General features: G+C 44.0%; 1 protein-coding gene across 1 annotated transcript in view; it reads left to right on the plus strand.

Annotated features, from left to right (window-relative positions):
* The window catches only part of AFAP1 (actin filament associated protein 1), a gene marked incomplete at its 3' end in the record, with an annotated part of 109,466 nt that extends 93,708 nt beyond the window's left edge, over positions 1 to 15,758 (plus strand). Inside the window, exons 8-11 of the mRNA XM_088461749.1 lie at positions 396 to 477; positions 9,033 to 9,182; positions 11,244 to 11,455; positions 15,613 to 15,758. Coding sequence (XP_088317875.1) covers positions 396 to 477; positions 9,033 to 9,182; positions 11,244 to 11,455; positions 15,613 to 15,758 — 590 coding nt within the window. The remainder of the gene's footprint in view (positions 1 to 395; positions 478 to 9,032; positions 9,183 to 11,243; positions 11,456 to 15,612) is intronic.
* Between the last annotated feature and the right edge of the window lie 202 nt (positions 15,759 to 15,960).

Here is a 15,960-nt window from a genome sequence, read left to right on the forward strand (position 1 = left end):
AAGCATTTTTATAGGTCAGTCCCCTGGTATCAGAATGTGAAGTCAGACCAGGTAGATGCATACATCAGACCTCCAATGCATGTCAGCACTACTAAATACGGTACATGCTGCAATGGATCTAATGGTAGCTACTGTATAAGGTGTTCCGTAAGATCCAGTTTACTTTGGATCTAGTGTCAATAAACTGTAGGTGGGACTTGCTGGAGTCTCCAGTGGTTGAAGGGTAGCATTGATAAAGATAGCCAGGAAGCTTGGATTCTCTGTATGTCTTACCTGTGCTGTTTTGACCACCTTATATCTGCATTAAAGTGCATATATTTAGTATCCCTATACCTGGATAATGATTAAAGCTGTTGTCCCGCTTATGCACAAACCCTGTTTTTTCTTTTGAACAGAAATTATCATCCGAGAGACCTAGCTCAGACGGAGAGTGTAATCTAGAGAATGGCACGGTCATTGCCAACGGCAAGGAGCCTGGTAAGTCTACAGACATTACACATCATTGTCATTGTGCTGGAAGCAGTAAAACATATATAGGGGATCATTAGCTCACATGCTCTTATCTGTTTATATTGTAAATATCTAAGCACATTTATTCTTTTTCATTTGCCTTTACGCTTGACTAATGGATATATTAATATATAAATGTATAATAATATATCTGTTGAAGTAATACTTTATTTTATTTTTTTTTTTAAGACCTTTTCTGTCAATACCTTAATAATGGCTTTTGCAAAGCTCAGTGTGCACTAGATTTATATTGTCACTGTTCCATAATCCCTTCATCTTATTCTAAACCCTTCTTACAGTATAACACTGTGCAGCCTGGCCATTCTTGTCTTGTCGGCAAACTGCATGTGTGTGAGACCAATACTTGCTCATGTGGGATAAACCTCCCATAGGATGAGATGTAGTAATGATCATATTTACTATGCGATCATTAGCATACGTCATTGCAGGCTGTTCACCAGTCTCCTGCATATGTACAGTATATGATGATCTAGCTTGTGCTTGGAGCAATATTGGCTTCATAAGATGTCCACATTTTTGAGCCACTGTCAGGAACAGATAAACCGTGGGGATAATAGTAAAGAGTAATGGTGCGCACACACACGGTGCGATAAAAATGCCCGATATGAACGATAAAAATCAACGATATGAACGATAAAACGATGAGCGATTTTGTTAAGTACCAACCAACTTGCCCACGACCAGCGATGCGCGTTCCCGCATGGACGATAACTATATCAGCCATGGATGCAGGCCAACCTGGAGAATATCGTTCTCTCTCCATAGGAGTCCGCTGTCATTGATTGTGGGTCGTTGGTGGTTTTTTTAGTGTGTGGATGAACGATACTGTTCATCCAGCACACCGGGATTTTTAAAGGGAGATCGTTCAGCTATATTGTTATGGCTGTCGATTGTCCCGTGTGTACGCAACATAACAGGATCTGATCCATCTGTTTGGGTCTGGGGTAGGCGGCCGGCCTACTTTACAGCATAGACTGGGATCTCTCATGTTTAGACCACACATAGCATTATCAGTGATCATCTTATTAGTGCATTTACTAAAATGCCCAATAACGACCACATCAGCTTTTAGCAGATCGTTATTGGGCACAATATTGGCCAAAGAATAAGTGTGGCAGCCAAATATATATACACACGCACACACGTATATATCTGTGTATGTATGGGTGTATGTATATATCTACATACATACGCACACAGCTATATACGCATGCATACAAAGGTACATATTCATTTATAACTATTACAAAAAAATTGCTTGAGCTGTGTCTGTGTTTTTTGATGTAGGAACTGTAAGTATATTTTTTTATAAAAAGGGGTGATTGTATACTAGATACTAAATGTTTCATTTATCACGATCTTAAAAAATGAAGGCTACTGCATACGTACACCAGCTAGGGATGAATGATTTTTAGTAGAGAGTTTCCTCCACCGTTTGGGATAGAATTACTTCCTCTTGCCTCCCCTGGGCAGACCACCCTGCATCTTTTATGGCTCTATTCCTTGTTCTAGCGTTTCCCTTCATGGAGAATATACTTCCGTGCCGTAGCTCATGTGTGACCCTGTGGTCTCTGTGTGTGACCGGCCGCAGCTTCCATTTGGGGCTGTCGCTGGGGTTTCATAAGCAGTTGCCTTGCACCGTCCTCCCTCATGTAAGTGTCAGGGTTACACCTGTGACCTAGCAGGGCTGTGTGACAGCACGTTCCTTGCACAGTGATCCCATGTTAATGGTGTAGATTATACGCAGCCAATTACAGTTGCCCATCACAAATGATCATTTCTCACATACGTTCTGTGCGGAGACTTTTCGATGGCCTCAGTCCCTGTTGGCGGATTCCAATGTGTATGAAATAAGAGCTGGCCGTATTCCCCTATTTTCTTATCATAATTGTTTTTTCTTACTGGGAATTGTAGACCTAGTTATCGCAGACTGTCTGACAGGTCTAGAGCCGTGTTGGCAGTAATCATTTAGCAGCGTATTTATTAACCCCTTATTTACGTCAGTGAATGAGAACTAACTTCGGGGCAATTTCAGTTTACAGGGTATTAAATATAATTTTTTGTTTACACAAATATTTTTTAAGTAAAGTATCCTGTAAATATTCAGCAAATCACGTGAGCAGTGAGGTTATACTGGACAGAAGATCGAAGCTATAAAGTGTAGGGGCTATCAGTGCGGGGGTCTTCTCAGCATTGTTGTATTTAGCGGGGTCCCTCCACTCACATATAACCGTTCAGGGCTGCTTGTCTCTCAGGACAATGGGGTGGGGGCGATGTATCCAACCTTCTAGAGAGAATAATTGGAGGTCTCCATAACTGCTCAGAATGTCGACATGTTCAAAATGTTGATATTAGAACTAGAGATGAGCGGTTCGGATTCTGTGGAATCCGAACCGCTCCGAACATTGGGGATCCGAGTTCACCCGAACTCTGTTCGGGTGTTCACCGCCTGGCTCGGCGGTGAATCCGACATCAGGGCTAGAGAATCCGACATCAGGGCTCCTATTGTGTAGGGCAGAGCGCTGTGATAGCGCTCTGCCCTACACAGACACAAACACACAGCCAACAGCGGCAGCTGTGTGTTACAGCAGCCAATGAGAGTCACACAGACTCTCATTGACTGCTGCACGGAGGGAGCCGGCTGGAGCTCACACATGAGCTCCGTCTTCTGGCTCCCTCCTCAGCAAGTGACAGCAGAGCGGACGGCGCGGGAGCGGGGATACAGGTAAGTGTTTTTTTTTGTTTTTTTTTTAACTTGTGCAAGGGCTGGGGGCGCTACTGGGGGGGTCTGCTACTGGGGATGCGGGGGGTCTGCTACTGGGGGGGCTATACTACTGGGGGGGGTCTGCTACTGGGGGTCCATACTACTGAGGGGCCTGCTACTGGGGGGGGGTCTGCTACTGGGGGTCCATACTACTGGGGGGGGATCTGCTACTGGGGGGGCCTACTACTGAGGGGCCTGCTACTGGGGGGGGCTTACTACTACTGGGGGGCATACTACTGGGGAGGGGCTTACTACTACAGGGGGGGCCATACTACAGGGGGGCTACTACTGGGGGGGCCTGCTACTGGGGCAGCCTACTACTGGGGGTGCCATACTACTGGGGGTGCCATACTACTGGGGGGGGCCATACTACTGGGGGGGCCATACTACTGGGGGGGCCATACTACTGGGTGGCATGCTAATGGGGGGCATACTACTGGGGGGGCCTGCTAATGGGGGGCATTCTACTGGGGGCACTGCATAGGGGACCCTACTACTAAGGGGACTGCATAAGGGGCACCACTGCTGGGGCATTGTGTAAGGAACACCGCTACTGTGGGCATTGTGTAAAAGGGGCACTACTATGGGCATTGTGTAAAAGGGTCACTACTGTGGGCATTGTGTAAAAGGGGCACTACTGTGTGTCGTAACATAAATAAGAGACACTACTTTATGGTGTAATGTGAATCAGGCCCTATGTGCGGTGTAATGTGAATAAGATTGTGCACTGTGACTCTTTGGGCCGTAGCCCACTATGTAAACAAGTACTGTGATTCTGCTGCCCGTACCCCACTGGGTGGGTGCACTACTTTTCATTTCTGCCACTGCTGTGTGGCAATGTGTCATAGATGTGCTTTATACTGTGGTGTCTGTGTCGTTGTGCCGCTGCTTTGTCGCTTAGTAACCAGTCAGCTCACTGCAACCTTTGGCCAATAATGTTGAAAACAATATTATAAGCTGTGATATGGTCTAAATTGACTGGAAATTAATGTTATTGAGGTTAATAATACTCTAGGAAGAAAAAAAAGACCAATTTATGTGATTTTAGCTTTTTTTGTCAGTTTTTGTAAAAAAATCCAAATCCAGTCACCGCATTTTGGCAAATCCAAATCCAAAGCCGGACGACGAATTAGAACCAAATCCGGCAAAAATGGTCCGGCGCACATCCCTAATTAGAACTGTCACTGTGTGAAATGTCGTCATGCTGAGGTTGGCGACCGAGGGTTAGGGATAGGCACGGGGGGAGATTAAGGTTAGGCTGTGAGGGGGGGGGGGGGGGAGGGGGTGTTAGGGTTAAGGTAAGAAATACCGGAACACCAGAGAATCACCGTTCCGCTGTCACATACCCGCCAGGATACGGAAGAAGAGGGGGGAGCCGCAGCAGCTGCCGTGAGAGGCTTAGTGACCACTGGGCCACCAGGGATGGCAAGTCGACAGTTCATCATATCATTCGTGTAGTCATGATGAATGCCGGTTATGGGCATGGTCAACAGTCCAACCATGACGACATTCTGCATTTCGACAGTTCGACCATGTCGGCATTCTCATGTCGACCTGATGACTGTCAACATGATATTTATCGTCAAATCATACCAAGCCCCATTTTTGTGCTCCATTACTCCTATAAGGCAAGAAGCATAAGCTCAGACTCCTTTCTGTCACATGGTGAGCTGGCTGCGCAGAGCCTTCGTTCTGTAGTGTTGCACCGTGTGGGATATTGGTCTTCCAGCACACTATAACGTGCTCGTCTGCTCAATGTTCTCTGGACATGCTTCCGAAAACTAGTGCTCCTGGCTTTGTGGGGAGGTAGAGACATCACCAGAGGTATCCTATACAAAGGATATCAAAAGTCCATCTTCAATAAAGGTTTAATGTGCTGCTCAAATTCTGCTCCGTATAACCTCAATTATTGCTTACAGACGTCCCGGAGTCTTTATGACGTGGTGCAGCAGGAATGTGCATAAGAAGTCCCTTTAAAAGTAAAGGTTGAGACCCCATCTCCGCCGGCTCCGAGCTGCAGGTCATTTTGCTGAGTGGAAATGGCTGCGTGCCCTTGGCTTAAGATGGTCATGAAATTTGTCATCTCTCTTAAACCAATCAAATCTCTGTAACATTTTGATGAATCTCGGTGGACTTTATATTGATTTCCTGATGCAGTTTATCCAACCACTGTTGCACCAACAATCACACAGCCATATTTTCTCAGGACTGGAAGTATGACCTTGGGAACAGTCTGCAGAATGTTGACAGAGCATTTCATTGCTCTTTCGTGACTGATGTTGCAGTCTCTAGTACTGCTGAGAGCAGTAAATGCAGGAGCGAGCTTCATTCACTGACATTTTCCACTTTGGGGGCTCATTAACGAGAGAGACGCAAATCAAGACACTATCTGGATTTGCTCAATAGCACATAGGTCTGCAGAGGAGCAACAGACTGCATTGGCAGACGGCAGGAGTGAGGCAGGAGTAAAGGTGTTATGAGTGAAGTTCGGAGCTGGCAGAGACCGGGTCTTGCCCTAGGCTTTTAATGGGACTCCTTTTACCTCTGCATGGCGCACTTTGCTGGACACACGTTACATAAATGCACCTGTTGGCCGTTAGGCAAGCAGCGTGTCCTGCCCTGTCATTCTGGTTGAGTTTTTAAATGCAGCTGGAGCATCCTCTGCCTGCTTCTCAGCCATAGTCATGCAGGGTTCATTGATGGTGGTGTGTGAACGTATACAGTACGTGGTCAAAAGTTTGTGGACTTTCGAACATCACACACATGTTGTTGACTATCTCATTCCTAAACCATGGGCATTAATATGGATCGTCCACTAAACCACAAGAGCAGTAGTGCGTCAGGTGCTGATGTGGACGATAAGGCCTGGTATGCAGTCAGCATTCCAGCTCATCCCAAAGGGCTTCAGTGGGGTTATGATCAGAGCTTGTGCCTCCCTGTAAGGTTCTCCACACCAAGCTCAGACCTCTCTTTGTGCTTTGTGAGTATTGCCATGCTGAGACTGGAAAATACCTTCACCAAATGTCTGTCTCAAAGTTGGAAGCACAGAATTCTGTGTTATTGTAACCTGTAGCGTTAAGATTTCCCTTCACTGGGGAACTAAAGGGGTTCTGGCCAACAGCCCCAGACAGTTATTCCTCCTCCACCAAACTTTACAGTTGGGAGCACGCATTTTGGCAGGAACATTCTCCTGTCATCTGCCAAACCCAGATCCTCAGACAGCCAGGTGGTAAAGTGTGGTTCATCACTCCAAATAATGCATTTCCACTCTTACAGAGTCCAATGGTATTGTGCTCTACCCCACTCCAGCTGACATTTGGCATTGCACATGGTGATCTGAGGCTCTTCGCTGCTTCTCCATGACGTTGAGGTAGTTTGGAATTCAGGAGAGAGTGTTGCAAATAAAGACAGATGACTGTAATGCGCTGAGCACTTCAGTACTCGGCAGCTAAGCAGTTGTTGCTTCCAGAAATTATCACTTCACAATAACCGCGCGAACAGTTGATGGGGGCAGCTTAGGTAAAAATATTTGGCAAACTGACTTGATGGAAAGGTTTTATCCTCTGACAGTGCTGGGCTATAGGAAGCAGCTTGGTGATTACCTTTTTTTTTTCCTTGGTTTGTTTCTTCAGATTGCTGTTTGTGATTAATAATGCTGCACATTTTCCACAGTGTTAATGTGACTTCCGTGACAACCACAGTTACATGACACATGAGCATGGTGGGCAAAGATGTTTTGAGCCCTGTTTTGTTTGTGACCTTCTCCCCCTCTGCCATCACATCACATGACATGACATCCCGAGAACCGTTTCTGTGTCTGGCAGTCATTCTTATCCCTCTAGAGAGATTTTGAAAAGCAGATAATGATTTGTAGAAGAACAGCTGAGCAAATAGGTCAGATGCTAGCTAAAAGGGTCCTTAACTTGCAGTTTGCAGAGAAAACAATATCTAACTGGAATTTCTGTTTTAATTTAGCTGATTACTTTTTGTTTTTGTTTGTTTTTCTTCTGGTGGAAGGTCATTTTCTAAAGATGTGATCCGGTTTATGTCTGTTACAGATCCTAAGAGATTGCACTATATTTTATGTTTTCCTTCCATTTTACTGACCGAGGAAGAGCCAAAAATACAAACTAACTGGAAAAATAATTAAAAACATTAATCAAAAGTATATGATTAAAAAGAAATCGCATATAAAACTCAATTGTGTTTACACAATGTTTTTTGTTTTGTCTTTCTTGTTCCATCTGGTTGGTGCACATGTATGGTCATCCGCATAGCCTCTGTTAATCACAATGAAATGTTGACCTGTTGTTTTGCCCTCTGAACACTCCAGTTTTATGGTAAATAGCAAGAAACAAAAGCTGAGCATAGACATTCCTTTTTATTGCAGTATAACTGGAGCTGGTTGTTGGCACAAATGTTCAGTTATTTCACTATTTTTTCCGTTTTCGACTGTTTGGCTCTTTTTTCCTGTGAGGGTCATTTACTAACCGAATAAAGCTGCATACACACACAACGATTTTGTTACCAACGATTTTATGAACGATTATCTGTCAGATTTTTTAAAGTGTAATGAACGATTTTTTTGAGCTACAAACGATTTTTGCATATTCAATTAATGAAAATCGTTCAGTTGGTCAGTCTGACTGAACTACAAACGTGAACGCGCATGAACGATAATCATTCATCGTTTTAACTCAGAAAGTGAGAGATTTTTCCAATGTTTGAACGTTAAACGATATCGTTATCGATAATCGTTCAAAAAATCGTTGTGTGTGTGTGTATGCACCTTAAGACTTGGAGGAATAGCAGCTTCCAACTTGTTTTTTTATTTTTTTTTATTTAGCTTAATTGCCATTGACATACATAGGTACTATTACATTGGGGGATATATATATATATATATAAAAAATATATTACTGTGTCTACATATGTATGTTATGTGCTTTCTTATATCAATTGATATAAGATGGCAGAACTCCCATTTCAGTTAATGGCTGGCTTCTTAATACATGCAATCTCCAAATATACAAAATGAAGTAGGTTTACAGATCAAGATGGCAGTGGTAGCTTTGGTATATTAAAACTATGTGTCAATTATTTTTTATTTTTTTTTGTTATTTCTGCTTCATAAATAATTATCTGCAGTTTTTAGTTCTTGTAGTTCATTTAATCTCTTCCTGCAAAATATTTTTTATTTAATTTTATTGCCCAAGCTCATTACTGTGGCTTAAACGCATCTAGCAGGACACCACAGTATCTGCTTGTGTAATTTTCTACTGTAATGTCTGCTCTTTGCAGGCCAAGTTTTAAGCCCCTCAAACATGTTAGACAAGTTGGACATATTTGTGCAATATACTTGCTGCAGGACACAGGAAGCAGGAACTAATCTAATAACATAGTAGTTGCTTGTGCCTGTGTGTATACAGCCACAGTTGATTTTCACAATATCTGACTTGATCACCTCTGTTTTAATATTTGAGTCCTCTATGACTTACATGCCTATCAGGATGAGCTGTTTGTGGACTTGATAAAAGTTCTGTACCATGAATAAATGAAATAAAACGTTTCTATAACGTAATCTATATTTCCTTTTTTTTCTTCATTATTGAACAGTCGAATGATTCTACACATGTAGTTGTCATGGAAGAGCGCACATCTACTTTTCAGTTGTGCTGTGTTATACTAGTCATGGTACATTACAGAATTTTAACCAAGTATTCTGTTTATCCATAAGTGAAAAGAAAGAAAAGTACAAAATCAGAGCCAAAAGGTGCAGTCACTAAGGTAACCGGAAAGAAAATAACAAAAATTATTAGCCTGGGAAAGAAGAAGCCGAGTACCGACGAGCAGACATCATCGGCAGAAGAAGATGTCCCCACTTGTGGTGAGTACTGAGGACACCAAGGTGCAATTCACAGGGGGAGTACTGAGGACACCAAGGTGCAATCCTAAGTAGTCATTGCTTTTATCGAATTTATATACCGAGATCAGCTCAGGAAGGGGCGTCTGCCAGAGGTTTTATGTGAAGGCTAAATCCACCTTATTTTACATAAAATACACATATTTAGATGTATTAGAGATAAGTACAGGTAGATACCCAGAATATATTTACAGAGCAAACCCTGATGATTTATTATGGCTGTTTTACTTAAAAAGTCTATGAAGGGTGACCTATTTATTAACAGACCTTTTATAATAACAGATAACCATGGTAATTGTAGCAAAATTGATAATAATTTTGGAAGTACCTAATTGTGTTACATTACATTCTAACCATGTGTATCTTTAAATATAATAATTCATATATTTCCAGATTTATTTAAAAACTAACATTTTGAATGGTCTCAAAGCTACAAAAACTCTTGTCCATTTATCTCCTCAACTATTGCAACTTTCCCTTTCTGGTCTCCCCCTCGCCCGCCTGTCTTAGCGCTGCTGATCAGCTCTTTCATACTGCTCTACTTCTGTCACCTCCAATGCCAGCCCCTTCATTGGCTCCCTACAGAATCCAATCTAGGGCCGTATTCAATTAGCGGCGAAAAGCCGCTTTCGGCGATAAAGTATCGCGAGTGACATCATTTCGGAATGCGAAAAGTTTCTTTCGTATTCAATTCCGGAGACTCTTCGCCGGTGCGGAAACTCAATGCAATGGGACCTGCGAAAACGTTTCGTCTATGAAATAGACTCCAGGGTGGTCCCCAAGGATGCCCCAGGTGTTTTTAAGTTTGCAGCTGGTTGCGGCAGATGGATTTTTTAATAACTTCACTTTAGCAACTTTAAAATATTCTAGCACCCAAAGACGCCAATTAGCAGCTTTTGAGAGCATGTAAGTACCCCAAATACCTTCAGCAGGCCTATTCGGGGGTATCTATCGTGATCCCCAATGTCAGTGCATCTTTTGGGGGGAGTCAGGCTGATTTCCCTGAATCTGACAGCACTTTTCGCCAGGTCCTTTTTCACCGGGTCCCGTTTTTGCCGATTTCTTATTGAATACGGGGATAAGCGGGGACGAGTGCGATACTTTTTTGCATGGAAAACCAGTGATGTCGGCGAAAAGTCCAGCATGCAAAACGTACAGGACTTTTCGCGTCTCATTGAATATGCCCCTTAGACTCTTCACCCTCATTTTTAAAGCTCTTGCCCTCTCCTGAACCCCACTGCCTCTTACCTGTGTCTACTATAACCTAATAGCTATCCCCGATCACTCCCACCCTCTCTGATTGGCCGATGACTGCCCCGTTTGATATCCACCTCTGACTCCCGTGCTCCTCTCTTTCCATAGAACGCTCTCACTTGATGTATCAGGCTCACAAATTTACTAAAGATTACCAGACTGCAGTCTAATCCCTACCAACCCTTCCTTGTGTCTCCTCCTACCACCTCTCCCTTTTTACAATGCTTCTGTAGCTCTCACACTCAGGGCCCTCCGTCCTCATTTCCTTTCTCTTCCCCCTTGTCCCTTTATGTCCTTGCAGTTGCCTTCTGTAAAGATTGCTTGCATTGCGTTAGCCATTTTGAATTACTACTAAATTAGCCTAGTAAGTGACACTTGTTAAACTGCTTGTACTGTGCTTTAATGTTATGCTATAGTTTATGCAATTACGGTAACTGTGTTTGTACTATTGCTCTTTGTGGCTTTGTAGAACTTTGTGGTGCCCCCACATAAATGCTAGTAATTATAATCGTATTACCACGTAACTGCATTTGGAATTACACCCATAGGGGGGGGAGAGAGTATCAAACCTTTGAGATAAAGTGGAGAAGCTTACCATAGCAGCCAATCGGATGCTAGCTATCATTTATCTAGCACCGGCTGTAAAATGGCCGTTCAAAGCTGATGGGCTTCTTCTCAGCTTTGTCTCTGTATAAGGTTTCGTACATCTTCCCCATAGTCAGAATGTAACGTTGGCTGAATGATTTGGTTCTCTTGCCCACCTCCTCTTAGGATACCTGAATGTACTTACCAACAATCGCTGGAGGGAGCGCTGGTGCCGGGTTAGAGACAATAAACTAATCTTCCACAAAGACAGAACGGACCTGAAGACGCACATAGTCTCCATTCCTCTGAGAGGCTGTGAGGTTATCCCCGGCCTAGACTCCAAACATCCTCTGACATTCCGTCTACTCCGCAACGCACAGGAGGTGGCTGTCCTGGAGGTATGTACTACCGTGTCTTTAGGTTGTCAGTTACCCGCTTCCATATATTGCACCCACTGGTATGTTTTATTCGATTTCCTATTTAGGTTTATTTTCTGTTTCTCATAATCCACGACAGACATGAATGAATTCACAGGAAGTGGCCTCTTGTCTTCTACAGTCTATATACCTCGGAGGTATGTGCGGCAACCAACAGTGCTTTGAAGGTGCGACGCCTTTGAAATACTGTTGAAGCTTCTGCACCATGTATTAAAACACCAAGGTGGCTGTTTTGTACATAGCAAGTGTAAAACCATCGACTCTTATGGGTACAGGAAGTTTTATGCATAATGTGCATCCTCCAATGTACTCCCTTGTGTTAATTATTACCAGTTATTTATATAGCGCACACATATTCCGCAGCGCTTTACAGAGAATATTTGGCCACTATGGCCTCCTTCACGGTGTACGGAACACAGGAACCATCCATGTGATAAACAGATTTGTTGGCTTCAATAACAGATTTAGGGGGAGATGTACTCAAACCTTAAAGATAAAAGTGGAAAAGTTGCCCATAGCAACCAATTGAACCGTCATTTTATAGCCTGTGCTAGATAAATGATAGCTATAAGCTGATTGGTTGCTATGGGCAACTTCTCCACTTTTCCACTGTTTACAAGGTTTGACGCATCTCCCCCTATATACCAGCATAGGACAGCACATGACAACCAGTAGTACATATAGATGAGGTGTCAGGGAGGTGTGCTGCTTGTTGTGACACATCTCCCCTATATACCAGCATAGGACAGCACATGACAACCAGTAGTACATATAGATAAGGTGTCAGGGAGGTGTGCTGCTTGTTGTGACGCATCTCCCCTATATACCAGCATAGGACAGCACATGACAACCAGTAGTACATATAGATAAGGTGTCAGGGAGGTGTGCTGCTTGTTGTGACACCTCTCCCCCTATATACCAGCATAGGACAGCACATGACAACCAGTAGTACATATAGGTAAGGTGTCAGGGAGGTGTGCTGCTTGTTGTGACACCTCTCCCCCTATATACCAGCATAGGACAGCACATGACAACCAGTAGTACATATAGATGAGGTGTCAGGGAGGTGTGCTGCTTGTTGTGACGCATCTCCCCTATATACCAGCATAGGACAGCACATGACAACCAGTAGTACATATAGATAAGGTGTCAGGGAGGTGTCCTGCTTGTTGTGACACATCTCCCCCTATATACCAGCATAGGACAGCACATGACAACCAGTAGTACATATAGATAAGGTGTCAGGGAGGTGTGCTGCTTGTTGTGACACATCTCCCCTATATACCAGCATAGGACAGCACATGACAACCAGTAGTACATATAGATGAGGTGTCAGGGAGGTGTGCTGCTTGTTGTGACACATCTCCCCCTATATACCAGCATAGGACAGCACATGACAACCAGTAGTACATATAGATAAGGTGTCAGGGAGGTGTGCTGCTTGTTGTGACACATCTCCCCTATATACCAGCATAGGACAGCACATGACAACCAGTAGTACATATAGATAAGGTGTCAGGGAGGTGTGCTGCTTGTTGTGACACATCTCCCCCTATATACCAGCATAGGACAGCACATGACAACCAGTAGTACATATAGATAAGGTGTCAGGGAGGTGTGCTGCTTGTTGTGACGCATCTCCCCCTATATACCAGCATAGGACAGCACATGACAATCAGTAGTACATATAGATAAGGTGTCAGGGAGGTGTGCTGCTTGTTGTGACACCTCTCCTCCTATATACCAGCATAGGACAGCACATGACAACCAGTAGTACATATAGATGAGGTGTCAGGGAGGTGTGCTGCTTGTTGTGACACCTCTCCCCCTATATACCAGCATAGGACAGCACATGACAACCAGTAGTACATATAGATGAGGTGTCAGGGAGGTGTGCTGCTTGTTGTGACACATCTCCCCTGTATACCAGCATAGGACAGCACATGACAACCAGTAGTACATATAGATGAGGTGTCAGGGAGGTGTGCTGCTTGTTGTGACACATCTCCCCTATATACCAGCATAGGACAGCACATGACAACCAGTAGTACATATAGATATTGTGTCAGGGAGGTGTGCTGCTTGTTGTGACACATCTCCCCTATATACCAGCATAGGACAGCACATGACAACCAGTAGTACATATAGATGAGGTGTCAGGGAGGTGTGCTGCTTGTTGTGACACATCTCCCCTGTATACCAGCATAGGACAGCACATGACAACCAGTAGTACATATAGATGAGGTGTCAGGGAGGTGTGCTGCTTGTTGTGACACATCTCCCCTATATACCAGCATAGGACAGCACATGACAACCAGTAGTACATATAGATGAGGTGTCAGGGAGGTGTGCTGCTTGTTGTGACACATCTCCCCCTATATACCAGCATAGGACAGCACATGACAACCAGTAGTACATATAGATAAGGTGTCAGGAAAGTGTGACACTTTAGAACTGTTCTGTGCTTTAGGACTAACGTTTTTGCATGGTCATCATTTTAAAGCATTATAAATGTTAATTGCGTAGGGGGTTACATGGGCGAGAAATGCAGATAAATGGCCCATTAGAGCTATCTGAGAGTTACAGGCATGCAGAAGGGGGTAAGGACTCATGGAAGTTTAGGGGCTTGAGTGGGGAGAAAAGGGGAGTAAGACTATGGGGAATATGTATCAAAGCTTGGAGAGAGATTAAGTGGAGAGAGATAAAGTACCAACCAATCAGCTCCTGACTGTTAGTTTACAGGCTTTGTTAAATAATAAAAAACTGATTGGTACTTTCTCTCTCCACTTTATCTTTCTCCAATGTTTGATACATATCCCCCTATGTTTGAACAATCAGGGCAGGAAATGTCCTCCTGAAAAAGCCGGGGGCTCACACCTTAGCAAACAGGTCCGGATTGCTGGGGAGGTTAGGACTAGCTTTATCATACCTGTGGGGCATGGTCTCTGGGTGAGATGCGGTCAGAACCCCGGCAAGTTGGATACCAGGGATTAGAACAATTGTACTGGTGCCGGAACCCCGAAACCTGTCAGAATCCCGGCTCTGGCATCCCAAAGGTAAGTAGCAGGGTTAGGGTAAGGGTGCCGGGCAGGGGGGAGAGGTTAGGTTTAGGCTGCAGGGAGGGGGGTTAGGTTTAGGCTGCCGGTAGGGAGAGGGGGAGGGTTAGGATACCTACCGACTGGTGTCTGTATCCTAACCCTGTTGGGATGCCGGCATCCCGTACCGAAGTCCTCTGGATGAATAGGTTTTATCTCCATAATGTCTGACCTTCCATACGCAGGTGCAGAATAGAGCACTTTGTGTAGCACCCTTGGGGGGAAGATTGTCAAAGCTTGGAGAGCGAGATAAAGTACCAACCAATCCGCTTTTAACTGTCATTTTTCAAACTCAGCCTGTACACTGACAGTTAGCAAGTAATTGATTAGTACTTTGGGGTCTAGTTACTAAGCAGTGTTAGGAGATAGAGTGAAAAGTGATAAGGTGCCAGCCAATCAGCTCCTAACTGTCATCTCACAGGCTTTGTTTGAAAAATGACAGTTGGGAGCTGATTGGCTGGCACCTTATCACTATCTTATCACTTTTCACTCTGTCTCCTAACACTGCTTAGTAACTAGACCCCTTGATCTCTCTCCACTTTCTCTCTCCACTTTCTCCTAGCTTAGCTACAACTCCCCCACAGTTTGAATATAGGATCTTTATTTTAAGAGTATTACCCCCTTCCTGACAATTGGATTGCATCTCCTGGAACTCGCACAGTTTTCAGGACAGACAATGAACAGCCGGAGAACTGAAACATTAGGGGTATGCGTTTTTGCCCGGTGGTGGGCATCCCCTGTCATGTGACTACTGACCTGCGCTGTGTGTGCAGCATGCCTAGTAGTGTGTATCTGATGCTGTAGAATTGCTTCCTCTCGGCTGGTCATTTATTGCTCCCCGCTGATTCACTTGACTGGTATATGTGGGCACTTTGCCAAATCAAACAAATAGCGCCTATTAGTAACCGGAGCGCTGCGAGTTCACACACACGTAGTATAATTAGGCTAGGCACAGTTTGCCATTGTAAATTCATTTTGTATAATGTACAGAGTAAATTGCCATCTCCATCTTTCCGTTCTAAGGCTTCGTCTTCAGAAAACATGGGCAGGTGGATAGGAATATTACTGGCCGAGACCGGCTCTTCTACAGATCCCGCAGCTCTGCATTATGATTACATAGATGTGGACACTACTGCCAACGTCATACAGACCGCCAAGCAATCCTTCTGGTAAGTGGGAAAATAAAGGTGGTGTCACCAGCTGCTTTTACGTGATTGTCTTCACTAATAGAATATCATCGGCAACCTGGTTCTATGGATCCTGTCTTCTGAACAATGTAAGGCTCGCACCTTAAGGGGGAAATTTGATCCCTACTGTTCTTAATTCTGTACAGCATGTATGGGGTAAATTTACTAAAGGTTGGTTTTCATA

The sequence above is a fragment of the Taudactylus pleione genome, unplaced genomic scaffold, assembly GCF_031769625.1.
Source record: "Taudactylus pleione unplaced genomic scaffold, aTauple2 ptg001091l, whole genome shotgun sequence".
Taxonomy (NCBI): Eukaryota; Metazoa; Chordata; class Amphibia; order Anura; family Myobatrachidae; genus Taudactylus; species Taudactylus pleione.